Genomic DNA, 27,706 nt, shown 5'->3' with positions numbered 1-27,706 from the left:
GGTGGTGGCACATGCCTTTAATCCCAGCACTCAGGAGGCAAAGGCCCCATCTACAGAGCGAGTTCCAGGACAGCCAGTGTACCACAGAGAAACCCTGTCTCAAAAAACAAAAAAAGGGCCCTTTCCACCTACCGACCCAGGAACTAGAGCCCTCATCCAGTGGCTGATGGAAGCAGAGACAGACATCCACACATATACACTGAGCTGAAATCGGGAATTTGGTTGAAGAGAGGGAGGAATGAAGAGCGAAGGGGTCTGTACCAGGTTGGAGAAACCCACAGGAACAGTTGGCCTTAACAAGGGAGAGCACATCTACCAGTCGGGGAGGCCAGTACAAGACTAATCCAGACCCCTGAACATGGATGTCAATAAGGAGGCCTCTGCACTCCAGGGAGCCTCTGGTGGTGGATTAGTATTTTTCCCTGGTGCAAGAAGGGACTTTGAGAGCCCATGCCACGTGAAGGGTTACACTCTGGCTCTGGACACATGGGGAAGGGCCCAGGACCAGCACAGGAAGATTTGGTGGACTTTGCAGAGCCCCTGTTGAGGGCCCTACCCTGCCTGGGGAGTGGTGGGTGGATGGGGGGGGTAGGGGGGTGGGGGAGGAGGGATGGGGGTGAGGGGAGGGAGAGAGGGAGAAGGGACTTACATGTGAAACAAGCTTGTTCCCTAACTAGAACTAATAAATAAATAAATAAATAAATAAATAAATAAATAAGGGATCAGCCTGTTGGTCACCTACTGAAGAATGGGCCCGTCTCTCTTCCCTGTATTCTCTTGTATCTGCTGAGGTGTCCAGCTCCCTGGCCTTTGTTGTTAGTATCCATGGCAATTATCCATGTCCACCCCCTCACCATCTTACAGAGCAGGCCCTGGCAGCTGGGCTCAGAGAGAGATACTCAGCCATTCGAATAGGGCTGGGCCTGAGGGCTCCCCTCCTTCCTGCCTTGAGAGGCACATGTGGTGCATGCATAGCTGCTTCTCAGGTCATCAAATGGAAACTGCAGTGGTAGATTGTTTACTGGTGGAGAAATCCCTGGGGACCCTGCCTATGCTACAGTAGAACAAGACTCTGAGCCAGCTGCAATCCCTCCCTCCTTTGTCTTCTACAATGGTCTCTGAATGTCCTTTGCCTCCCGGTCAGGTAAGTTTTCGTTCATTTGTGCAGAGGGTATCCTGGCATGCTGAAAGCCTGCTGCTGGCAGAGATGGGAGGTGATGTTAGTGAACAGAGGGGTACCCAGGCCAGGTGGCTAGCATGAGGCAGCAAGGAATCTTTGTCATTTCTGCCCCATTGTGCATCCTCTCTGGCTTTGAAGTAGACAGTTTCTCCCAGCCTGGCTTTAACCCAGCTAACTGCGTTCAAAGACCACTATTCAGATTCACTGTCTTTCAGCCAACACTCTGACTGCTGGTCCACTTCAGCTAGGTTTTTGGATAACCTAATATGTATGGGTGCTGGCCAAAGCTTGAAAGGGTGTGCTTTAAAAGAGTGATAGACATATCACCTGGTTCCTGCCTTAAATGTGTCACAGCTGGTCATCCAGATAGATGGGGACACTGACTCTGGGGCTAGACAAACTGGATTTCATACATCTTTCTAGCTCTGTGATCTTGGGACAAGTTGTTTGCTCATTGGAAGCCTCAGATTTTGCATCTGTAGAATGGCAGACTCATGGGCTAAGTTACTCACAGTACTCATGTCAGTTCTTTATATACAATAAGTAGTGTAGACTTCTGTCATCGTAATTATTCTAGAGTTCTCATGAGTGTGAAATTATATAGACTATATAAAAAAAAAGTCTCATGGTGCCCCGAATGTCTGTGGTAGCTACTACTGTGACAGGCTATTATCATACATGTTTACCAGTCACAGGGTACATCCCATGGAAACACAGGAAAAATGACTCTTGTTTGTAGGGACCACACCAGCCCGGAGAAGGTGGTATTCAGGCTAAGCACTGAAGGGTGCAAGGGGTCTGAATAAGCAGGGATGAGCATGTGAGGGCCAGCACACAGTCAAGGCAAGGCGTTGGCCATCAGCTCAGTGACTGCGCTTGGGCTTAAGCCTGGCAGGGAGCTCAGCTGCACTTAGGGTTCTCCAAGTCATTTAGGCCAGTGCCAACCTCAGAGCAGGATGCTGTGAATAACCAGCCCAGTACAGAGGCAATGGGGAGTGTGACAAATCAAGACAGAACCAGTGTGGGAGCCCAAGACCAAGCTTAGACACTGGCTGGACTTCACACCAAACCCAGCAGTTACAGGGCTCATCTCTTCACCTCTCTAGTCTTGTTCCCTTGCTTTTGAATGGGGAATTATAAAACCTGATTCACCTTCCAGTTGCACTACAATTATCAAATATAACACACGAACGTGAAATTAAGTCAGCTTGTACAAAGTACACTTCTTCAAGACCAAGAGAAATGTTGGCATGCTGTCTGCAAAGCTCTGGGGAAACGCAGAGGTAAAAACTATTTAACAGGAAGACTCAGAAAAGCTATCGGGGACAACACCTGGCTCATACCAGCAGTGGACCAATAACCCCCTGGAAACTTATTGATCCATTCATTCATGCGTCAAATACTCCTTGCGTGCCCACTGAATGCCAGGCTAGAGCCTCCATATTGGGCAAGTGGTGAAAGAGATGGATGGGGACCCTGCTTTGGGTTATCTTTGAGCAATTTGAAAAATTGGCAACCTGAAGACTTCTACCCCCTTGGCCACCTTCCAGTTCTTTTCCAGGATTCATTCTGAATTGATCTTGGCTACCTCATGCCAGCATAGATTTCGTGAATACCCCTCTACCCTCTCCTGATGAGACATCCCACAGGTACCTGGTGCTTTCTCTGCACTCCCTCCCTTAACGGAAGTGCCTTAATATTTAAAGAGGAATGAATTTCTAATTAACACCCAAACACTAGAGCATGGCCCTTCACAGCCTTTCCTATTTAAATGCAAATTATTCTTCCCAGATGAAAGCTGTTTGAGTGAAGGAAACCTCAGAGGGTAAAGAAGCAGGCTGGAGGTGGGGTGCTGATCGGAATTGTCACTTTTGTCACTGACTTTGCTGCTGCTACCTATACTCCTCTCACCACAAGGGCCAGGCTCTGAGGCTGAGGGAGCTTTTGGCAGGGCCTGAGTCCTTGTCCCCAGCACCCAAACTCCTACCTATTCCCATGTCAGTTTGGGAGGATGTCTAGGCCTGCAGGAGGTCATCTTAGACTGATGGCTTGGAGAGGACATAGGCATTAGAATCAGGAACACCTGGCTTGGAATTGCGGGTGCTCTGTCTTCCCCTTCAACACACACACACACACACACACACACACACACACACACACACACACACGAGTGCACACATGCACACTAATCCTTGCATACATACAGAGGTCAGAAGACAGCTTGCAGGAGTTGTTCCGTTCTCTTCTTCCACCATGTGGGTCCCAGGGAAAGAAATCAGGTTACCAGGGCTGCCAGGCGAGCATATCTCACCAGCCCAGGATGCTCTTCTCAAAAAAATGTTTTTGGTGCTCAAGACTTTGCACTTTCTCCACCAGCCTGAAATACTCTTCTAAATAGCTGTGAGTGAGGGTAAATTCCTGCTATGTCACCGTGCCTTCTTCCTCAGGGAATTGGGACTGGTAGTGCTTGTTTCTCTTCTCAAGACTGTAGTGAAAATTGTGCAAAAATGAGAAAAGGTGCCCACATGCAGTAAGTGACCAACAATAGGCACTGGCACAAAATAGGCTTCTGTTGCCCTTGTAAATGTCAGCTTACTACAAGGTGAGTGCGGGACAAGTTGTCAAGAAAAAGGTGGCATCCTGCTTGTCCCTCTAAAATAGCTAAGGGTGAAGAGGTTTGTAAGGTCCAGAGAGGAAATACTTTATGCCTGTGGGCCACATGTCGTGTAGACTACTTCACGTTGTTGTAGCAGGAAGGCTGTGGCAGACAACCTGTGGGACTGTGTTCCAACATAATTTATAGCTATATTTATAGAAATGTGAATGTCATGTCATTTTCACATAGCCTAAAGCATATTTTCTTTTGTTTCTTTCTCCTTAACAATTAAAAGCTGAAAATACATCTACAAGATCGCAGGCCAGACCAGACCAAGTCCTTGTTTGCTGACTGCTGCACTGAGGCACTATGGTCCCATAGTCTGGGAGAAATTGTGCTAAGGACCCCCTAGAATATCAGGTTCTCAACTGAAGTCGGGACTATGGGGGAGAGATATCATCCAAGGAAAGAAACAGTGTGAACGAGAACTACAGGGGAACGAAGGACGCACGGGGTCTGTGATGGTAGCTTCTGGAATACTAGCCATTCGACTGGAGTCTGAATAAGGACCACTCCTGATCCTTACCTACTGTGGTGGTAAATGAGCCCCATGAGCTCATAAGGAGTGGTGCTATTGGGAGGTGTGGCCTTGCTGGGACAGGGCTTTGAGATCTCAGATGCTCAAGCCAGGCCCAGGTTGGCAGTCTCTTCCTGTTGCCTGTGGATCCAGATGTAGAACTCTTGGCTATCTCTCTAGTATCATATCTGCCTATGTGCCATCATGCTTCCCACTATGACAATGGACTAAACCTCTGAACTGTAAGCTAGCCCCAATTAAATGTTTTCCTTATAAGAGTTGCTGTTGTCATAGTGTCTCTTCACAGCAACAGAAACCCTACTTAAGACACCTTCTAACATCCAGGATAAGGACTCTCAGGATCTAAACAGGAAGCCCCATTCTCCTGATGGCAGGCTCTGGTTCCTTGGGGTTCCTCAAATCCCTCAGCTGCACACCTGACTGGCCTAGGAGTGCCCGCTAATAAAGACAGGCAGACCCTTTGATCCACCCACACCCGAGGCTGCTGTTCACCTTTCTGGATAACCATCTATTTTTAGGCCAGTCCAACCCACGCACAGCCGGCCTATTATGCATCCCCTCCTCCTCCTCCGTGTGTAGCATGGAGGAGACATGGGTCAGCATACCAGATGGTAGCCTTGCTGCAGCAGCAGATTGCCTGTCTCCCAAGGGATTGGGTTAAAGTGGGGCATTGGATGAGGCCTGCTCTCTAACCCCACCCCTCCACAACCGTGCTTCTGTGCTATCTTTTCTTCAGTACCTCTGGGAAGGGAAAGGGGGATCCAGTGTGTGTGTGTGTGTGTGTGTGTGTGTGTGTGTGTGTGTGTGTGTGTGATGAAGGGAGAGGTAAGAAAAGAGAAGATGCTTCCTTCCTCTGCATACCACCCCCCTGCATACCGTTAGCTTCTGCCTTACTGGTGGCATGAAAGATGGTGGGCTCTTGGAGGGTAGTAGGGACACATGCAGTAGGGAACAGGAGTCCCCAGAGCCCCTGGCATAGAGAGACATAAGAAGGTGGGTACCTCAGAGAGTGACTGCTTTCACTTCCTGGCACCTTAGAGGCCTGGGGTTGAATGTCATCTCATACTAATCAAACTGTCTGTCATTCCCTTCCTGGTCCCGTCAAATCTTGGGCCTCAATATCTTTCATGAGCTGGAAAGTGGGTGAAGGAGAATTGAGTCAAGGAACTTCCCCTCCTCACTCCTTTCTCTTTTTGAGACAGGGTCTCATGTAGCTCCGACCAGCCTCAAACTCACCAAGTAGCTGAGGATACCTTTGAACTTCTGACCCTCCTGCCTCCACCTGTTAAGTGCAGAGGTTATGGGAGTATGATACCATACCCAGTGCTGGGCTTCATGAAAATCAGGCAAATACCCTACCAGTTGAGGTACAGTCCCAGCTGCAGCCCCAGAAAGCTTCTTCTTACAGAAAAAAAAAAAATCTACTGAAGTCCAGTCTGTGGTGTGGTTTTTGTGGGAAATGCCTCCCTGGGGATAAGCTGTATCTCCAGGGAATGGGCCATTCTTTTCTGCATGGAGACACAGCCTTCAGGCCTGAACTTTTGTCCTTCAGAAAAGACAGTTCTGCAGGATGAGGAAGCTTTAGTGGGAGCTCAGTTGGCCTTGCCTATGGCCTAACTTCTGGCAGCTTCTCTCCTGGCCTTACCAAGTTGTACTCTCTGGGTCTGGGTGATGGATCTGTGACCCTGTTCACTTTGCACCTGCCAGCAGGACAGCAAACTCCTGCCCCTGCACACATACATATGCACATATGCCCACATTCACACATGGGCACTCACTAGCTAGACGGGCAGGCTGGCCCATCTGCCAATCAATCTTCCTTGCCGATTTCCCGGCTGGCAGCAGTGGGGCTGGTGTGTAAATCATTCAGAGCCCCTCTCAGCTCTGCCAGGACATAGAGCTCTTTTTAATTAAGAAGAATGGAGGATGCTTCTGGCTCTGGAAATGGCAATATTAACTTACTAATGAGTCCTTAAAGAGACGTGTCTGAGTAGGCTGTGCCACCTGCCTGTGAACAGTCTCTCTATTGCTCTGGAGAGTGGACTGGACCCTGGGGAAGGCTGTGTGGGGTCCAGGGGGCTGCATTGGAGGTGGAGAGGAAAGGGTGCCTCTTGGCTCCAGAGCCATTGTAGCCCAGCCGAGTGAGCTGGGCTAACTGATACATTTTCCCTCTCTAAAAAAAGGACCAGATTTCCAGGCAGTGGTGGTGCACACCTTTAATCCCAGCACTCGGATCTCTGTGAGTTCCAATGTCAGCCTCGTCTACAAAAAAAAGAGGGGGCAGATTGCAAAGTAAGTTGAACCCTTGAGTCCTGTCAAATAGCTGTGGGTCACAAGAGGCACCCCAGGGAGGTCAGAGCACAGTAGGAAGCATGATTAGACTTCCAGACAGGTGCTCAAACACCACAAGGAACAGACCATCATTTACCGAGTGGGCATAGCAGCCCCAGGCCAGAGCAAGGCTCCCCATAAGGCCCCTGTAATGAGTGGACCTTGGAACTGACACTGCAGAGCAATCGAGGGAGCTAGATCACTATGCATAGGTAGTTACTGGAATCCATGACCCCATGATCATTTGCCAGGGCTTCAGCTCTATGCAGGGTCCCTGGAAACAAAGAATTCTAGAGCTGGGAGACTCCAGCGGCTCTCGGCCCCACTTTCCTTCTAGAAGAACAGCTACCACAGAGAGGGCGTGCTGTGACCGTGGTTGCACAGCTTAAGTAGGTCTGATAGATGTGTGCCCTGTGCCCTCTCTGTCCTTAGTGTCTCCTGGAGGCACCACGGCCTTTCCGCACCGCTCCATACTGCTGTTCTCAGTTTCTTGCGCTGCTGGCCAGGAAATTCCTCTTGGTTTATAACTAACACTCAGGCTTTATTACAAGCCCAATTTCCTCTTCAATGCCTGCAATCAACACAGGAAACCAACTCAGGTCTTTTAGAGCTTTTGCGCTGGCACTCTCATCCTGTGCACTGAACAAGAGAGGAATATGTGTGGCTCCCACCCCTGCTTCTCAATTTTGAAGAGTCTGGAGACCAAGATGATCCTGTTCCCACCCTGTGGGCAGAGGCATCCCTTAAATGACACTCATTAAGTCCCTCTAGGTTCCGGAATCACGCTATGCACTGGGGTGGAAGGCGGAGAGGAGATGGGGGCGTGGGGAGAAAGTCCTGAGGAATGTACTCAATTCCTTCCCAAGACTAGAGACTAGACGCTCCAACACTCCCCTTAGGGTGGTGCAAGTCACACCTCTGATTGCCACCTCTGCCCTGCTGCCTCCCATCCATTTGGACTGAGCCTTCTTAATCCTTCATTGGGCTGACTTCCAGACTGACGGGGCGGGGATGGGGGCTCACAGAGCTTGGATTGCTGGTGATTAGAGAGTCATCTTCACTCCCACCCCCATGCTCAGATTAGACTTCTGCTTAGGAGCGCCACCTGGTGATCACCCAGTGAAGGGTTGCCCGTGTCCTCCAGATTGATCTGCCGAGTCAGCCTTAGCTGAGAAGAAAGACTTTGCAAGATAACCCCAACATGCTGCGTTGCAGGAGGGTGTGGACCTCCAGGCCACCTACCCTGTAAAGGTAAGCCCAGTTCCTGGGCACACTGGCCCAAACATAGCAAGCCAAAGGTAGAGACACTCACTATCTCAGAAAGAAGGAAGAACTCTTTCACACAGAACCTACAATATGCTCAGCAGCTCTGCAGGCAGCATGGTAACATGTGTTACTGGGGAAGGAGGTTAGAACGTCTCCTCAAAATATACCCTACTCTGGGAATCCATCAGTCCCACAAAATGTACCCATGTGTGCTCTGTCAGCAGGTCACTACTCTTGAGAAGATGCTTGCTATTCTATACTGTGTCTCCACTCACTGCTTCCTCATAACAGACCTGGGTTCAGGAAGGCTGGATTCCAGGGGAAACTGAACAAGCACTTAGTGGGTGCTCAGCCAGATTGCACCTGCTGGTCATTGTATGACTGCTGACCTTAACACATACAAGGTCGAAACTTTTCACAAAGTGACTGACTGACTATCTGGGGCTAAGTACCTCCAAGTTTGATTAAGACTTTAAGTCCAGAGTTCAATTCCCAGCAACCACCTCGTGGCTCACAACCATCTATAATGAGATCTTCTGCCCTCTTCTGGCCTGCAGGCATACATGCAGGCAGAACACTACATGATTTTTTTTTTTTTTTTGAGAGACTTCAGTATCACAATAACACAGGTCCACAGTACCACAGACCTAGTCTATGGGGGCATTTGTGACATCTCTCTCCCTTCCTTTCCTCCTCTCACCATACCTAAAAATCAAACTGTGTGTTTGTTTTGGTACTGGGAAGGTGGCCTAGGATATTGGTTATGTTAAGGACATTCTCTACTAGGCATCCCAGTCAAAACCTTTACAATTAGTTAATAGTTTATTTATTTATTGTGTGTGTGTGTGTGTGTGTGTGTGTGTGTGTGTGTGTGTGTGTGTGCAGCCTGACATGCTTGTAGAAAACTGTGAGAGTTGGCTCTCTCCTTTCACTATGTGGGTACTAGAGATAAACCCAGGTTGTTAGGTAAGTGCCTTTACTCACTGAGCCATCTCTTCTCCCAGCCCCCGATAAATACTTTTAAAGAGAGAACAGAAACTCATGCCAGGTGCTATGCAAGATCTTAGAACAAGAATGATTTAGGTTTGATCTGAGAAAGAACTTCTGATTGGGAGAGTGACTCCACCCCCAAAAAGGCTGGTGAGAAATCAGAGGACACACTGGACTCCCTCTGGGCTTGGCACTCCTTAGCCCAGGCCTGAAGCAGTCAGCCCAGGCGTGGAAATTGCAGGTGACTCAGGGAATCTTAAGTGGTGGTTGCTAGGTTACAAGCTTCTTTAATGTGCCTCGATGTAAAGACTAAGGGATGCTACCTGGCTGGGAGGAAGAGCAATGGGGGAAGGAGATAGGGAAAAGAAATATGTCAGACTTCCAGAATTAGCAATTGGGCATAGCCTGGAGGCAAACTGATTGGTTCCCTCCCACCCCCTATTTTTCCATGGCCAAGTCTCTTGACCCGTACGGTTTGCACAGAGTAAAGCCTATGGATGTGAACAGAGCTGGAATAGAGCTGTCCAGGACTGGACTCTGGTGTCTCCCCAGGTGAGACCCTCAACAATCACTGGGGTCCCTTTGGGCTCTAGGCACCTTCCCTGGATGCAATTGGACAAATGACCAGAAGAAGCCAGGTGAGAACAGGAACACCCACCCTCCTGGCTAATGCAGGGTTTGTTCATTTGTGATTTGGACTCTTCAACCCAGTCTTTTGAATGAGTTGCCAGCTCTAAGTGAAGCACTCCCTGAGTGTCAGACCCTCCTCTGCAAAACACAGATGCTCACAGATGTCTGGCAGTCTCCCTCCAGTTGAAGATTATGAGAACTTGAATGTGCAAAGGCTGAGCTCCGGGAAGTCTGCCCACCTGCGGGGAGGGTGTGAAAAGTTGCTTGGCTTTGCTGCCTCGGTGAAGGCTCTGAAGGCTCATAGGCAAGCTAGGCTGAAGACAGATCCCAAGAAGCCCATTTGAGAAGACTGTGGCTTCCATTCATCCTCACCCCAAACTACAGCTGTGAAACTGATTCAGTTCAAAGTAAGAGTCCATTCCACATTCCTTTGGGCATATGAGGACCCTAAGAATGTTATGGGGTACCCACCAGAGAAGACTACATAGGCAGGGCTTCCAGCCAATAGAAAGTCTTTATTAGCCAGCTGGCAACTACACTGGGTGTTCAGGACTTGAGTGTAGTCCCGAGCCTTTCTCAGGGTGGGCTTTTAAGCACAGAAACCACATCCCCGAGTTGACATATCTCATTTACCAAGAACAGTTAGCAAGGAGTGGAACTACAGAAGCCGAAAAGCAAGGTTAGTGCATTTAGGGACTTTCCCAGAACTATGGACTTTGATGGAATAGGTCTTTGTTCTCTTTTTTTTGGCAGGTGGTGCTGCCTACATGCTGGGTTCCAAGGCCTGAATGGTACTTCCATCCTATCATAAGTTGTTATAAGGTCTGGAGGCCTTTTACAAGAACAGGAAATGGTTGGCCTTGTCTGTGAAACTTCATTGTTTTGGACTACACTCTTTGAATTTGTGAGTTCTTACCAAATAGGGGAAAACAGAACACAGCCTCTTTCTGTGGATGATCTAGATGTTGATTTTGCAAATCCATGAATCTAAGCTTTAAAAATAGTAGAATTGTCAGGTCAAGAGCTCAAGATAGTAAAGCAGGCCTATTTTGAGTTACATCTTCTGTTTCCACAGAAGCCGCAGTAGCAGTATGAGCACTGACAGAAATGTACCCGGCCCCATGCTCCCTGTCAGACGGTATGGTGAACACTTGACAAGTTTTGCCTCTTCTAACCGTCACAAAAACCTATACCATGGAATGCTACAAAGAAGTAACAGAGAAAAACAAAGCCTGACATAGAGGCACACACCTTTCATCTCAGCACTTAGGAGGCAGAGGCCTCCTAATTTGAGGCCAGCCTGGTCTATACAGAGAGTTCCAGGACAGCCAGACTTACCTTCAGAGACCCTGTCTTGAAAAGAAAAGAACTGGGCTGGTGGCACAGGCAGGTCTGCAATCCTGGCATTTGGAGGCTATGGCAGGAAAATCATGAGTTCCAGGCATAGTGAGACCATGTTTCCAAAAAACAGAAAAGGGGTGGGAAGAGAGAGAGAGAGAAAGAGAGAGAGAGAGAGAGAGAGAGAGAGAGAGAGAGAGAGAGAGAGAGAGATCTTTTCAACGACTTGGATGATGACAGTCCAGGAGTGAGTTTGGGAGTGGGGGAAGACTCTGAAAGATTACATACTGTATGATTTTATCAAATCACATTCTTTTCCTTCCAGCCTGGAACACAATATATAGCAAGGATGACCTTGAGCTTCTAATCATCCTGTCTCCACCTCTCAAGTGCTGTGATTTTGGGGCATACATTACTAGGTTTTATGTTACTGTGCCAGGCACCAGATTTCATGTAGTGCTAGGCATGGGGGGGGGGTCCATGTTTTTGTGCTTGCTAGGCAAACACTCCACCAACTGAGCCACAGTCCCAGCTCTTTGTACAACACGACTGAAGAGACAAGATTTCAGAAATGGATTGTCAGGGGCTGGGGAAGGACAAGCAAGAAGTATGGAGTTTTACCAGATATCAAAAAGTAACATGGGACACTTGTTATAATGAAAATTCGTTCTGCTTGTGAATTGTACTTTAGCTTGGTAGGATATTAGTACTGGGAGACACTGGCTAAAGAGTACTTCTCCCTTATAACCACGTGTGAATCCACAGTTTATCACAAATTAAAGTTTAGTGTCTCACATGTGCACAGCCCTGAGTTTCAGCCCCAGCATTGGGGGAAAATACACACCACACCGCGTGTGCACACACATAGTGGAAAGTCTGTCAGGCTCCCAAGCTTCCAGGTGGAAGGAAGCCAATAGGAGGACCCTGTGGGTTTGGAGAGACACACCACCAAGTGGCCCGTGTGTCACTGGCACTTGTATTACTGGGGACCACAGTTATGAAGGGTCTGTTGCTGAGTAGAGGTTTGAAGAGGTTATCTATTTATCTATTCAGTCCTGTGGCTGGTGCTAACCATGTTTGCCCATCTAGAGATGTGTGAAGGTTCTTTTTTTTTGGGGGGGGGGTCCTCTCAGACCATCTATTGGTGTGTTCAGTGTGGTTCCCCTGTCCGTGACTTTATCTGCGGCTTTGTGGACCTGTCCACTCAGGAGGGAAGGAAGGTTCTTTGTGAATTACATGCATACTCGTGCAGATTGTCAGATCTGTGGGTCCTTGCTGCATGTGTGTCACGGCCTCCTAACTTGAGTCTGAGGTTTGACCGCGTAAGAATATACCTCCCCCCCAAACAAAGCCAGCCTGTCACGAACTGGGTCTGTGTACTGTAGACAAACTGGGTAATTGGGCTCTCCGCCTCCTCACCCAAAACAAACACTCGCAAACGCCCGCCCCCACGCTGGCGGGATCTGCCTGTCATCTGGGCACCGGCTTCTGCTCTGGCTGCCTCCGACCCTGGAGACACGGCAGGCCCTGCCCTCGCCCGCCCCGGCTGCCGGGGCTGACGCACAGGCCACAGCCTCCGCCGCGGGGCGCGTGGGCTCCTGCCCAGGTGTGGCGGCTGCGGGGAGGTGGTGCGGGGAACCGGTGTCCTCCGGCCCGGGCTAGCAGTCATAGCAGCCGCTCGCTCGCCTGCTCGGCGTGCGGGCCGGGAAGGACAGGGCACGCTTTCTCCCGCTCCGCGGCTGCCGGGCTGGCGGTGAAAGCCGCGCGTGGCTGCGGGCACCGCCCGGGAGCTAGTGAGAAAGGCGAGCGCGGCGCCCACGCGCGGCGGGGTGGGCTCTGCGCTCCCGGGGACCGGGCGGGGCGGGGCTCATCCTGCAAAGTTGACCCAAGGCAGGCTACTGCCGGCGCCCTGCTGCCCTAGATTCGCCTGGTTCTTCCCGCGGAGCTCTGGGGTGGACGTCGCCGCCCCGCTGACACCCGAGGGACCGGAGAAGCCAGCGGGCGTCGGCGAGAGCCCGCGCAACGCGAGATGGAGGCTGCAAAAGGGGACGTGCGGGCCGGCGCCGAGTAGCCGGTGGGACCCGGGGCTGGACCTTGCCCGGACGCTGTGAGGGCGAGCGAGCAGGGCCCTACCCCGGGCTGCCATGGAGGTGCCCAATGTCAAGGACTTTCAGTGGAAGCGCCTTGCTCCACTGCCTAGCCGCCGAGTCTACTGCTCACTGTTGGAGACCGGGGGGCAGGTCTATGCCATCGGGGGATGTGATGACAATGGAGTCCCCATGGACTGCTTCGAGGTCTACTCCCCCGAGGCCGACCAATGGACTTCCCTGCCCTCCCTGCCCACAGCCAGGGCCGGGGTAGCGGTTACTGCCCTAGGAAAGCGGATTATGGTGATCGGGGGTGTGGGCACCAATCAACTGCCTCTGAAGGTCGTGGAAATGTACAATATCGATGAGGGCAAGTGGAAGAAGAGGAGCGTGCTGCGTGAGGCTGCCATGGGCATTTCTGTTACAGCCAAAGGCAAGTGGGGCCAGGGTTGAGGGAGGGGATAGAGAAGAAAAGTAAAGGGTCACGGGGAAAACAGATGAAATGCCACATGATTTGGGAAGCCAATAGAGCATCACCCATCACATTTAAACCTTACATTAAGCACTAAAACTAGAGACCCACTGCCCTTATTCCATTATTGGGAAGGGAGACTGAGCAGGTGAAATGTCTAGGAATTCCGTCTGATGCCAGGAGCCAGTCAGCTCCAGCGGGTTCCTCCCGGCAGGCTGGGCAGGCCACTGCAGAGGGAGAGCCAAGGTGTGAGCTATGGGGTTATCTGCAACGACTCTGCAGACCCTGGCATTCAGCCGAATGACCACATTTCCCACTGGTCACACACACACCCAAACGTACCTCTGTAGGTTCCTGAGGACAGTCATTCCAACCTTCTACCATCACCAGGTCTGCCATGGAGGCTTTGGGACCGGATCCCAGGATCTTCTTTAACTACTGACTGCGGTTTCAGTCATACTAAGTAGAGGTCAGACTGTTCCAAAGGTTGATTCCTGTAGCCTATTATCTAGGTCCACCAAGTTCTCTGACTTGCATGGGGTTTTAAAATCCTTGTTTCACTTTCTCAAAGTCGTCATTTCACTCTTTTGGGGCCCAATACTGCCTATAGAGGGGTCCAACTGCCATTTTCTTAAAACATAGAGTTTTATGAGAATGAGAGTTAAGAGACCCCAAATTCATATGCATTTGTCTCCACACTGTAGGCTTGGTGCGGTGACCTTCCTTCCTTTCCCCATCCTTCCCTGTTCTCTTGCTACACTACCCCAGCTGCCTGTCTGGCATATGGAAGATCAGAAACCAGCTTTTCTTCAACACCTGTCTGTCCCTGGCACAGTCTTAGACCACAGGGAGGAAGGAACTGGGTAGAAAATATGGGCCCTGAAAGTGACTGGCAAGAAGCTGGGGCCAGAACCCTCTTGGAAGGGTAGACTAAAGGTATTCATGACCTGCCAGTTAGAAGTATGAAAAGCCAGGCCTGATGCTGAAGGACTGTAATCCTAGCTACTCTGGAGGCTGAGTCAGAAGAATGTCAAGTTCAAGACTTGCCTCACCTGCAGAGTGAGTTCAGGAGGCTGCGGCAGAAGGATTATGAGTTCAAGGGCAATTAAGCTACATAGTAAGACCCCATTTAAAAAAAAAAAAAAGATGGAAGGTCCAGAGGCCCATGAAGACACTGAAGGTAATAAGTATGGAGTATATTCCATCCCTAGCTTCTTCAATAAATTATGCTGAAAGGTAAAAATTAAGGCTTACCATTGGTGAGTTACCCCTTTGGACTTTCAATATATCCAATGAGATAAGTACTACTTTTAGTCTATTTTAGAAGAAGCAGCTTGAAGCCCAGAAAGGTTAATTCCCCAGGGTTAAACAGATAGTAAGTCAAGACCATGTCTGTGTCCCAAACTATAAAGTCAAATGGGTTCAACAGTTAGGTTGGTAAACATTTCCATGTCAGCCATTGTGCTGGGTTCATAGATTAACAGATTCTCAAGGACCTTCAGTGTTTTGGGAGAAACAGCTTGAGCTGGTATTAGTTACTTGTGGTAATAGAGCAATGGAGATACCATCACTCAGGAGGCACCAAGCCAAGTCCTCTGGGCCTCCTGCTTTGCAGCTCAGGGAACCCAGTTGAGGCTCAAAGGATGGGTCAGAACTGACCACCAGCTGAATGGCTGTGGAGTGGATAGAGCTTTTTTCAGGAGGGGGTGTTCCTAGAAGGAAGGTAGAATTTATGCTAATCAGGTATTTATCATCAAGCCCTTTCCAAGCCTTGAGCATAGGGCTAGGCTCCATCACCAACCTCAGTATGGCTAGAAAGCAAAGGGAAACAGGGCTCACTTTCTGTAGTAGTCACCTCAAAGAGTCAAAGCACCATAGAGAGGAAGGCTGTGAGCAAAGGCTGCTGGGAGCAAGAACCACATCCAGGAACTGAAGATCTCTGAGAGAAAACCCAGAGAAAACTCAGGCAGGGGCTGGGGGAACAAATGGTAGACCATGCCCTTTGATACAGTGTGCTGAGTCCCTGAAAAAGCTACCCACTGCCCAGAGCACAGGAGAAAGGGGGATGGGGACTCCCTGCTTAGAGAACATAGCTCTCTAAGGGCAAGGTTTCTGAAGGGCCAGTTCTCCAAAGCCTCCTCCTCATTCAGACCCGGCCTTATCAGCCCATTCAGCACAGGGGCCTGCTGGATCCTGCAAGCTTCTGTCTATGTGGAGGAGAATACCATTTCTCCACTGGGGTAGCAGACAGAACCACTGATAGCCAAGTACATAGAGGAGCAGTGCCAGTGAGGCTGACTATAGTTCTAAAGGACTTCACCATGTCTGAAGAATTAATGCCTGAGAATTCCTAAGGGATCCTATGGGACAGGTCATCACAAAAGCATCTTCCCTCACTGTCCTCTCTGGCTGCCTATTAAAGAGCACAGGAGGATGGTGGGGGACCTAGGCTTCACTGCCACCTGTCTCTGTGCAGGGTTTAGTGTATCAGGCTTTGCCAAGGACTTAGCACTAAGGAGGGGCCGAGGCACACAGTCTTGCCACAGCTTCAGGAAGACCTAGATTTAGCCATAACAGGGACTTTGAATGGTATTACCCACTCCACCAAAACAGCTGCAATTTCCTAGCAGTGGCCGGGAACTTGGAGTGGCCTATGTAAGGCTATGGATTCTGTTGGGACTGTTTCTGGGTGCCTTGGAGCCGAACCATGTCTGTGTGTGGCTTTTTTCTTAGATTATAGAGTGTATGCTGCAGGTGGGATGGGACTGGACCTTCGACCACACAACTACTTGCAACACTATGACATGCTAAAGGACATGTGGGTGTCACTAGCACCCATGCCCACTCCAAGATATGCGGCCACCTCCTTTCTCCGGGGCTCCAAGATCTATGTGCTGGGTAAGGACAAGCTGCTTGTTGTTCATTTCCTCTCCTTGTTCCCTTGGGTGAGTTCCCTAGGAAGCAATGCCCACAGCCTGAGAATTCCCCTGGCCCTGGGGGATAATCACACTGTTGAAGCCCCTGAGGAATCTTCCAAATAACTGAATAACAGAAGGGAAATCCCAGCCCTATCGGTTCTCAGGGGCTGCTTTTTTTGTCCACCATGTACCCTGTTCCCACCTCCAGGGGGACGACAGTCTAAGTATGCAGTCAATGCCTTCGAGGTCTTTGACATAGAGTCTCGGTCCTGGACCAAGTTCCCCAACATTCCCTGCAAGCGGGCTTTCTCCAGCTTTGTGACCCTGGACAACCACCTGTACAGTCTGGGAGGCCTGCGACAGGGTCGTCTCTATCGGCAACCCAAGTTCCTCCGGACAATGGATGTTTTCGACATGGAACAGGGTGAGCTGGGTCCCATCCTCTTAGCGGCTTGTCTCTCTTCTGACTGACCCCCACTTTCCCCATCCTGGAAATCTTCCGGGGGCTGCTTATATATCCAGGCAGACCTCTCTAGTGTCTAAGCAGCCTTCCTAACTCATGAATATGCTTGGAGTCAAATTCAATTCAAGGCACCTTTTAACCTGGTTGGCTGTTTTCACTATAGCCATTCCTCCTCCTCCCTGGGTATGAGGAAAGGATTCTTCCTGTACTGATGGAGAGTCAGAGGGATCCTGATCACTCCGTTCACCACCTTTAATCAGATTCCTCCCCAGTTTAGAACTGTGAAAAACCTAAATAGAACAGGGGCCCATGGGAGTGGTATATGCTAGACTGTGCCAAGCACCAGAGAAGGCTGAGGTGGTAGAGTGTCTAGAGAGTGTCATTTCAATCACCAGGGGGATGCTCTCTACACCTTAAACACAAGGGAGTAGCCATACAAGATATGAACCACTTGGGATTCGTCTGTATTTGTTAGGGGACATCAGCACCTAACCCTCTGTCTCTGCTGTCACTATGCATGGCCTGCAGGGGGATGGCTGAAGATGGAACGCTCATTCTTCCTCAAGAAGCGCCGGGCAGACTTTGTGGCTGGTGGTCTGAGTGGACGGGTCATAGTGGCTGGGGGACTTGGTAAGGATGGGTCATCTCAACTGTTCTGTGTTGTAGTTCTGGTCCTTGGCACTGCACTCGAACGACAGATGGTACTGACTTCTTACACACCTCCCACTGCTCCACTCCAGAGAATTCAATACAGTCTGGGCTTGACCTTTCCACGTGGCTCCACACGTGTCCTTTCGATTCTGTACTAGGAAAGTGGAGATCTAGAAAGAATAGGGGACATACTGATAACTGTGAACCCCTGTGCTGAACCCAGGTCCCTGAATCCCTTTCTGGGGATAGCTGGAGACAAAGGGTAAAGGATCAGCATCATCCTTCATTGACCCAGCTCTTGGACATCCAGGTGTATCCTGGGATAGCAAAGCAAATGATCAAATACATGGTCCTAATTCTGGACTTGACTGATGTATAACTCCTCCTTCTCAAAGACTGCTGGTATTTTGAAGGCTGGACTGGGGCTTGGGGCACACTGAAGTCAAAGGCACAGTGATAAAGGCAGAGGGGATCCCAGGCAGCCAGAGTTTACTCAGTGTAGATACACCCCCACTATACTCATTCTTGAACAACCATATGAACTAGATTGTGGGAGAAGCTTCCTGTGTGTGTGAAACCAGGAGGGAAGGAAGCAGCAGTGCTCTAGAAGCCCCTGATAAGCAAGGGTGAAGAAAACAAGCCTCTTTTTTTTTTTTTCTTTCTCTTTTTTTCCAAGACAGGGTTTCTCTGTGTAGTTCTAGCTGTCCTGGAACTAGCTCTGTAGACCAGGCTGGCCTCGAACTCACAGAGATCCACCTGCCTCTAACTCCCAAGTGTTGGGATTATATAAGGCATGTGCCGCCACTCCCAGCCAACAATCCTATTCTTAAAATGAAAAGGCAGAGATAAGGGACATAGGACAAAGTTGCTTGATAGGACTTCTTGGCCCAGGATAGTAAAACGAGGGCCATCCTTCAGCAAAAGATAATGAAGTTGCTTGGTTTTTACTTCTAGGTTGGGAGATGGTCACTGTGGGATGTGCTTGGTGATTGGGCTCCTTGGTTTAAGAGCTGATTCCCCTGTTGTTTTCAGGAAACCAGCCCACTGTCCTGGAGACAGCAGAAGCATTCCACCCAGAGAAGAACAAGTGGGAGGCCCTCCCTGCCATGCCCACACCCCGCTGTGCCTGCTCCAGCATTGTCTTCAAGAACTGCCTGCTGGCTGTGGGAGGTGTCAGCCAGGGTCTGAGTGATGCCGTAGAGGCGCTCTATGTCTCTGAATCCTAGCTGGCCTGAGCAGTGCCCTTGCCTGGACAGCATCACTCTGCTCCGGACATGAGGAATAGTCTCATCAAAGCAGTTCAGACTACATCCTCGCTCTCCAACTCTTGTTAAGAGCCAGTGGGGCCAAGCCCTGGGGCTCTCAGTGACCTTCCTATGCCCCCTAACCTATCAATCCCAGAAAGCACAGCTGACTCCACCCCTTAGTGAGAGGTGGGCTGTGGTGGTGGTGGGGGAATCCCCAATCAGTGCTCAGACACAGAAAGGCACAGGAATGCTCTGTCCTCTGACCTACCTCCTGGGGTGGGGGTGGGGCAGTTGTCACCCAAGTGGAAGGGCATTGTTGCCCTTCCCCATCTCTGAGCTAGTTTGAGTGTCATGAGATAAACTCATGAAGAATGGGGCATCCCAGCTCCTTCTTTGTCTTCGGTTGACATCTATTCCCTATGTAGAAGTCAGCTGTGGGCCTGCCCCAGCTCTCACCTACTTATCAGGAATTGGACTTGAAGCTAAGGGGATGTGTTGGGAAGGTAGTCAGGGGCTCACACACCAGGCCAGGCCAACAGCCTTGGCGGAAAGCACCCTTCCTCTCAGGTCCTTATTGGACATGTGGCAATGGAGTATCAATACCCTCTGTATTCTGCCTTCTGCCACCCTCCCCCATCCGAGGCCTGGCCATTCTGTGCTCAACAGCTCCCAGAGTGTTTCTGGGCAAAACCTTCTCATTTACACTGTGGCTTCCAAATCCACAAAGGGTGGATTAATTGCACTCTGGTTAATAACAGCAGCACAATGATTGACACCTTTATTCCTGTCTTCTTTGAACCCTGGAGACAAGGCAGGGGCACAGTGACTTCTACTAACAGACTATCTAGTTAGTAGATAGAAGACCCGGTGAGACCACTTCCCCCTGTGTCCTTAGGCTAAATAGGGGCCAACTGGCTACCGTTCTTGACCATTCCTGTAGAGTTCTACCTTCCCTCAGCCACAGCTGTCCTGCTCTCAAAGAGGCAGCTGGTTCTTTCTCTTGATGCACACGTCTATGTTTGGTCAGGATTGTGATCACTCAGTCTTTGCCATGTTATACCCACGTCTAACCTCGACCATTTCAGCCGAAGTTCACTGTAGGCATCAGAGGATGAAAGAACTGTCCACTGGCTTAGAACACAAGTGAGGGGAAAAAAAGACCAGAAGGATGGATACTGATGTGCCTTCCCTTTAGCCTGCACAGCACCTTTTTGTGCTTCCTGGTCCCAGTTATTCGTCCCAGTAGGTCTCAGCATGGGGAAGAGCACTTACCCACAGGCTCAGGAACCTGAGTTCCAATCCCAGCAGAGAAAGCAAACCTAACCGGTTAGCCCTGAGAACACAAAGAACAAAATCCCTACCACGGCTGTGGAGGAGCCAGGGAGCCTGCTTCGGAGCCCGCTCAGCTCTTCAGGAGGCTCAAAAGGCTCAGGCAATGAATTACCTCCTAAGGAGTCCGAGCGGTCAGAAGGAACTCTTTCTGTTGAAGGGTAGGGGTGACACTTCCAGTAGGATCTTCAAGGACTGAGTGAAACCTGGATCTTTATGGAATGATGGGTTATTGGTTCCTTCCTCGGAATACCTTGATTTCCTTCTTCTTTGGAGCCCAGGAGGACACTGCCACCTGCTGGCCGCGCATGCTTTTTCACACCAAGGTGAAAAGGCAGATTGTGGCCATTGGTTCCCCTAAAGGGCAGACCACAAGGAAGCCTCGGTTGCTTCTGGATCCAATTCTATTCAACCTCCCTGAACTAACCATTAGAAAAAAATGACTGGGGGGCTGCAGCTGCTATGGAGGACAAGGGGCTTCTTGGAGCAAGCTGATTCACACTTGACTCTATCTCCCTACCCCACTTTCTCTTCTGTCCTGCCCACGTCATGCCCAACCCAAGAGGAGCCAAGCCACACAGGGGCTTTCTCCAGGCATAAGGGCCCCCAAATCTGTGGATAGAGCTGAATCCTTTTAAGACAGTTGAAACCTTGGGGGCCCAGCCCTCCTATAAGGTTGAATTAGACATTGGAATTATCAAAACAACTCAAGGCTGAAGCTGGTATCTGCTAAGGTCACCCCTGCCCAATTTCCATTGTGGGAAGACTAGGGATACCACACTGAGGGGTGAGAGAAGCCCTCAATGGCTGAGTTAAAGTGTGTGGTTCTATACTGCTCACACACACTACAGAAACAGCACAATGACCCACCTCCAACTGCTACAGGCCTCCCCACACCACCCTCATCTGAATTCCTCAGCTTGTCTTATAAGATGGAGGACAGTCAAAGAGGTAGAGACACAAGGAGGTACCATCCAGGATCAAGAGGAACTCCGGAGGCAAGACTTGTCTCAAGCCAATCCATCCATAGAGCAATCAGTCCCAGATGGCTTCAGAATCGGAGGAGAAAGGCTAGCCCATTCCAGTGGCACTTCATTCCTCCAGGCCTCTTACTAACAGTGTCTGGCAATTGCATCCATCTTTTGGGATTCCCCACTCAATCACCCACCAACCCCAGCTCTGGCCTGGGAGGAGGAGTGTGGTCACTTTTCCAACCCTCCTCCCCACTTTAAAAAAAGAAACTGACATCTGGGCACCCTGAACACCTAACCCTGATGGTACAGCCGATGCATGTTGGGAGTGAACACTTGACTCTGCTCTATGAACACAGCCCCATCCCCATACGTATGTAAACACACACTGTTGTCCTTAATGCCACCAGAACAGGGAGAACAGCAAGTGGCTTCACGCATGAATCTAAACTCCATGCAACCTATAGAACAGGTCCAAAGCCTTAGGCAGGGGCTCAGAGGGGATTCCAGCGGTGGCTTCAGTGTGGGAGATGGAACAGTTGCAGTGACCTTGGCACAAGGCAGGACTCAGGCAAGAGCCAAAGAGGTAGACAAAGTGGCTTTGACAAATCAAGCCAATAAAAATTGTCATGGGCGGGTTGCTTTCCAGGAATGCCCTAAAGAAAACGCCACAGACTAGGGGACTCCTGGAAACAACAGAGAATTTGGGTATCACATCTGGAGGTCAAAAATCTGAAGTCAAAGTGTTTAGAGGGGATGTGCTCTGGCTGATGGCTCATGGAGGGGATGCTCTAGGTGGGGACGATCCCTATGACTCTTCCCGGCTTCAGTGTTATCTGGAAGTCCTTGGTGTACTTTAGCTTGCAGCAACATAGCTTCATTTGAAACTGTCTTCACCCAGCCACTCCAGCATGACTGTGTCCAAGTTTCCCTGACTTCATAAGGGCACCAGTCATTGGACTGAAGCCCACGCATATCTAATATGACTTCATTTGAAGGTTATTATATCATATTATATATTATTTATATGTATAAATACTAGAAGCGAGGATATTAACATACAGTTCTGGGGAAGGAGACGACGACACAAATCAGCTCACCACCAAGCATGATAAGCAGGGCAGCGAGAGCAATAATTCCCCAAGTCTGAACTTCCTGCATCAGTCCGCTGTTAGAGATGGGCCTCAAGAGAAGAGTCTGAGTGCCAAAGAGCACACATCTTGGATGTGCAGCCAGAAGAGGCCAAGGCAAGACAGGGTTTGAGCAGACCCTGAGGGGAGCCAAGGCTAAGAGTGGAACTCTTGGCTTGGAGTCTGTTCTGGTGGTGCTTCTCTGACCTTGTCCCTCCCCAGTCACTGTGCCAGTGGATGGAGTCATGGTCCTTGAGGAAGTGTGGGGGGCAGCTGGCTGCCAGAGCCAAATGCCTTTAGTGCCCTGCATCAATGTCAAGGAGAGTGGTGTTCTCCCCTGTGCTATTATGATCCTCTTTGTTTCACTGGCTTGAACTACAGTCTGTCTTCTCAAACATTAAAGTTCCTTAGGCTCCACAGGCAGTTGTGTACCTGCCTCACAGAAATCCCAGGGCCCTCATTTGCTCCATGGGGCAAGGTGCTCAGAGTCCACCTTCCCCAGCCAGGGGGTGTGACTCTTGAGGGTGAGCACAGCAGACCTGCAGACTGTGTGCCTTGAGGGCCTTACACCAGCTCTCTCCACCTTCTTTCTCTTTCACACTTGTGCCCTCACTCAGCTCACACACGTTCCCCATCATATACCCTATTGTTCAGACACACCTTCCTGGGCACACTCTCCCTGCAAATGACCACTCACACTCACTGACACAGTCACACACAATCTTTACAAGCACACATACACACACGCCCTTATGGACATCTGCCATGCACATATCTTTGTTCTCACACTCATATACATATATTCTTAATTGTAGGTAGTGGCCCAAGTCTTTCGAATCCTTCTACCCGTTTTTGAGACATAGTCTTACTATGTAGCCTCTGCTGGCTGGGGACTTGCTATGTAGACCAGGCTAGCCTCAAACTCAGAGTTCCACTTGCTTCTGCCTTCTGGGTGCTGGGATTAAAGGCACAGCCCACCACGCCTAGCTCAGAATCCTTTCATTTCAACCATCTGGCCATGCCTCCAAGCTCAGAGCCCTTACCCTTTGAACGATAAATTGCTACAAGATTCTGTAGCTCTTGCTGTGGCAGGGTCATCTGTTGCCCTGGATAGTACCTCTGCATCACTCTTCTCTCTCTAACTATCCCATGCCACAGTTTGCCACCAAGGCTAGGGGAAGTTTTTGAACCATGCTTAGGCTGGGATCCCTCTGTTTGAAGTGAGGAGATAGGCCTAAAGGTACCCTGTACTCTGAATCCTGAGAAGGCTGATCAGCTCCACCAAGAAGGGAGTACCGGGCCCTCCTCACTTCCCCTCTCTGATCAGTACCTTGCTGGTACCCGTCACCATGACAGCACGAGATTGCAGTGGTGTACTGATCAGCAGACAACAGATGGCTTTCCCTAGGGAGGAACCAGAAAGACCCAGGGCCTCACCCACCTCTCCATCCCCCTACCCCCTCCCCTACCCCATCTCCTAATTTGACCAGACCTCTCCAGGGACCACTTTTTTTTTTTTTAAATGCAAACTCTGGGAGCTACCTCCACCCTCCAAACAGGAAATAGTTCATTGATGACTCAGGGGGTCTTTGGAAGGATGGATGGGTACACAGAAGTGTCTGGACATTTGGTACACGATGAGACACCTCAGAGTTGATGGGCCTGAAGGCTGAGGGGAGTCAAAATTTGTCTTCTTGTTTGCCTATACCATGAGAAACAGCCAGGCTGGACCCAGGCTGGTAGTTAGTGGCCTTGTAGTTTGTCGGGCTTCAATTGGGCTCCTGGAGCTTTTCCTGTGGTTAGTCTTAGACCAATTGCCTGAGCCACACAGGCTGGGGCCACTGTTTCCAAGTGTCCCACCCTGCTCTCTCACATGGACAAGGTAAGGACTCAAAATCATCATACCTAACGACTCAATAGCAAGTATTGGTCCTATTCTTAGCAACTCAGTCTCAAAAGCAAGCATATGTAAGGAAACAGTAATAGATAAATCACTTTCCCAGGTTGCCCTGCTCCACAGCCCTACTTATAGAAGGGGACTGACTGGGAGCTTTCCTTCTACATTGTTCTGTTGTACCTGGGACCTGAGTTTCGTGCACCTTAGGGCATCAGGCTCTACCCTGGACAGCCCCTCTCACTTACACAGTGACTAGCTCCCTATGGACCACACAGAAACACTTCAGTACCCCCTCTGCTCAGGCTCTCCCTGGACTCCCTCCACCCTTCCAGAGACCTTGGCTATAAATCTGACTGCATGCTATGGAACTCTAACCTCCCTTCAGCCCCTTAGCCCCCATAAAATTCTCAGGTCCAGCTCTCAAGGCTAGCCTTCCGGCCTGGCCCCTCCCACTCAGTACTCCAGCCTCCCTTCTCTCCTTAGCCCCTCCCTATACACCTGTCCCCTCCTCCCTGAATACCCCTCCTGTGTGAGCCACTGTCTCCTCAGTCCTCTCCCTACACTTTTGAGGTCTCCTTAGGCTGTGATGGTGTCACTAACCCATATGACCCAGGGCATCCCAGAGAGCCTGTCAGGTGGGAGCTAAATGTATATATTGTATAGTCAAATGAGAGCCAGAAGTCAAAAGGCCCAGAGAAAGCACCGACCGAGAAAACTGACCGCTTTCTCTCTTACATTCTTCCCCAGCTTCTGTGGACACAGAGCCAGGTCAGAAACTGAGCAGAACTTCAGCCCCCCCTTGCTTATGGACAGGCTCCATCGGCTCTTGGCTATGGGCTCCAATAGGAGTGACAGGTCAACTTTTAAGAGAACTGTTGACAGGGGCTTGCTAATCCACCTTGCAATGGCAACCCCCCAATACTGGACTGTACTGGTGTTATTCAGGCCGCGAGGAATGCTGGCTCCCACCTTCCTTTACCAGGACCAGGAACTGCTGACCCGGCTAAAGAATGTGCTTTGCTTGGTGTTAGCATTCCAGGATCAGCTTGGGAGGCCAAGGGCTTGAGTTGGCAGCAGAAACCAAACACAAGGTAGAGAGGTGGCACTGAAAGGACCCCCCTCCTGCCCTGGCATAATCTGGGTGCATATTCCTTGTCTATATTTCCTAGTCACTCGGGGTCTCCCCTGGATTGAGGCAGAACCAGCAGGAAGAAAATACTCTTTCAGTTTTGGGAAGGGGACATTTATATGAACTGAAGCTACCAGGCCCTGAGCCCTAGGGCACCTTTGCCGTAAGCCCCACCTTCTGGGGGAACCTAGAGCTCTATACAAAAACCATCTTCAAGTTCAGGGTTTCCTTAGACCAAGTAGACAGGGAAACTGAGTCACTGGTTCAGGTCATGTGACTAGCAGACAGAAGAACCCTGTCTCAGACTCCCACTCAGGCTGTTGTGTTCCTTGTTCCATTCACATCAACTGCCCATGCGCCCAGCATCTAACCCAGGGCTCAGTGAAGGGGCATCAAGGTTGTGGGCACAGTGTGTTGATAACAGGGGAGACTTGTACTCGTCTTAGTCCATCATCAGTATTGGATCACTTGGGCTTGAGTGCCACCACACAGGGAAAGTACTTGGCATCTCAGGGGTGCACTAGGGGACTCCTATAACTTTTAACATCTGCCTAAATGCAGAGGACCCAGTTTTTTAATCCTCCAGAAGGGGAGTTACAGAACCTCAGAGACCAGGAAGAGGAAGTGGGACAAGGGGCCAAAAAGGAGGAAGCTCTTTGTGCTCTGTCATTAACAGTGAGGTGAGACATCCTTTACAAACCACTGACTGGAACCCCTACAATTTAAAACTAGCTAGACATCCACCCCTCAAACTCCCAGCTTCCACAGCACCGTGTTTAGGAGCTTAAATATTAGCACATGGGGTAGTTAACAGGTCCTTCTTTTCCTCCCTTGGACAGCCTACCACTTTCCCCCAGCATAGTTTTAGAGTCGTAAGAAGTTTCAACAATCACTCATTAGCTCTGAGCTTATCTTCACTGTCCTCCTGCCTGGGCCAGATCCACGGAGCTCAAGTATCTGCTAAGTCCTTGTTGTACAGCCGCCCTGCTACACACTTGGATCCCCGCCAAAATTGGCGGAGGGGAGTTTGGGAAGATAGAAGGCTAGCAAAAGCCCAAGCAGACAGATAGGAAACCATTTGGTACTGAAGCAAGCTCATGAGAGAGACATGTGACATGTTTCATACATGAACACAGAACATCAGGAGACTGGGCAAACCAGACTCCTCACCCAACCAAATCAGGGTGGCAAACACTGCCATTTCCGGTGCCATCTGCATGACCCTGTAGGAGCAGGTTCTTCGTTTTTCTGTGTCTTAGCTTACTTACAGTGGGGATAGTCACATGCTGGTCCCTAGTGAGGGATGTGTTCACCAGGAAAGTCCAGCTAAGGCTCCCACATTCCTTGTAGGACTTGCTTGAGTCTTAGATTGTTTGTAGCTCACTAGCTCCATTTTGTATTTCCAGAAGTCATTTGGGCTCCACAAGGCAATGTAAAGGGGCACAGCCACGATGTCAGGCTGAGCAGGTTTATTTGCCTCCGGCTACGCTACTTCCTAGCTGGTGACACTATATCTAGGATGCTTAGAACTCGGACTGTCTCAACAAATGGTAGGTAGACTTCATAATAAGCACTGAGGCTAGTCAGTCAGCCCACAAGCCCGTCAATTCTCAGTTTGGCCAGAAGAGGGCAGATTTGAGCCAGACAACTCAATTTCCTTGCCTATAAACGTTTATCCAGACTCAACGAATTCACACCTCCTAGTTTTGGAAAGCCAGCTCTAACAGGCTCTTTCCTGTTCACACAATTCCACCAGCCGCTGAGAGGGCAAGGTCCACGCATCCAGGCCTTACCGTCCACCACAGGGCGGGGTTAAAAGGTGACTCAGGACCGTAACTCATCTGAGCTCTAAGGAAAAGGCAGTTTAATGACCAATGTCTCTGGCTGGAGGTGGGTGGTGTGCTGAGCCTGCAGCTGCTCTTCTCCCTGAGAAAAAGGGAGAAGTTGAGCATCTGTACCAGGACAGTCCCAGGGAGCAGACACTTTGGGATCCTTATGGCTGTCATTTACACAGAGAGCATATCGATTGACTTTCTCTGCTCCTTTCCCTCTACACCCCTATTCCATGCCTGAGACTAATCTAAGTCTCACCCACCCTCAAAACCCCTCCCTTGAACTCCTGAGCCAAGTAAGACCCAATTTTTCTGCCCTATACCTGCACTCCGTACCACCTTGAAGGGCCTCTGCTTCCTAGCATAGATTATAGGGTAAACTGGGCACTTACCTTATTTCTCTTGTTAAACCGAAAATTTCCTGAGAGCGAGAAGCTAATTATTAGTCATCCCCCAAGATGTGCCTGACACCTGCCTTCCCCACCCTTCCCCATCCCTGCCCCCCAGCAGAGCCTTGCAGCCTCTCATCCGTGCTCCTGCCTACACCTTACACCTAGCACATGCCGTAGTATCTCGATCTGAGGTGCTCCCGCATCCCACCCAGTCCCCAACATGTGGCACATTCAGACTACGGTGTGCAGGAGGACAGGA

The 27,706-nt window shown here is 50.1% G+C and overlaps 1 protein-coding gene across 1 annotated transcript; it reads left to right on the top strand.

Annotated features, from left to right (window-relative positions):
- Positions 1 to 13,073: 13,073 nt before the first annotated feature.
- On the top strand, positions 13,074 to 18,746 carry Klhdc8a (kelch domain containing 8A). The gene is made up of 5 exons (XM_027417644.2): positions 13,074 to 13,449; positions 16,222 to 16,386; positions 16,615 to 16,830; positions 17,398 to 17,499; positions 18,553 to 18,746. The coding sequence occupies exons 1-5, from the start codon at positions 13,074 to 13,076 to the stop codon at positions 18,744 to 18,746; spliced, it is 1,053 nt and encodes a 350-aa protein (XP_027273445.1).
- The last annotated feature ends 8,960 nt before the right edge of the window (positions 18,747 to 27,706 follow it).

This window comes from Cricetulus griseus, chromosome 5 (genome assembly GCF_003668045.3).
Source record: "Cricetulus griseus strain 17A/GY chromosome 5, alternate assembly CriGri-PICRH-1.0, whole genome shotgun sequence".
Taxonomy (NCBI): domain Eukaryota; kingdom Metazoa; phylum Chordata; class Mammalia; order Rodentia; family Cricetidae; genus Cricetulus; species Cricetulus griseus.
The sequence above is the reverse complement of the archived record's forward strand: the minus strand, read 5'-3'. Positions and strand labels throughout refer to the sequence as shown.

Coding starts and splice junctions, on each gene's coding strand:
- Klhdc8a (XM_027417644.2), top strand. CDS start 13,074: ATGGAGGTGCCCAATGTCAAGGACTTTCAGTGGAAGCGCCTTGCTCCA. Junction 16,387..16,614: donor CTCCAAGATCTATGTGCTGG/GTAAGGACAAGC, acceptor TCCCACCTCCAG/GGGGACGACAGTCTAAGTAT. Junction 17,500..18,552: donor CATAGTGGCTGGGGGACTTG/GTAAGGATGGGT, acceptor TGTTGTTTTCAG/GAAACCAGCCCACTGTCCTG.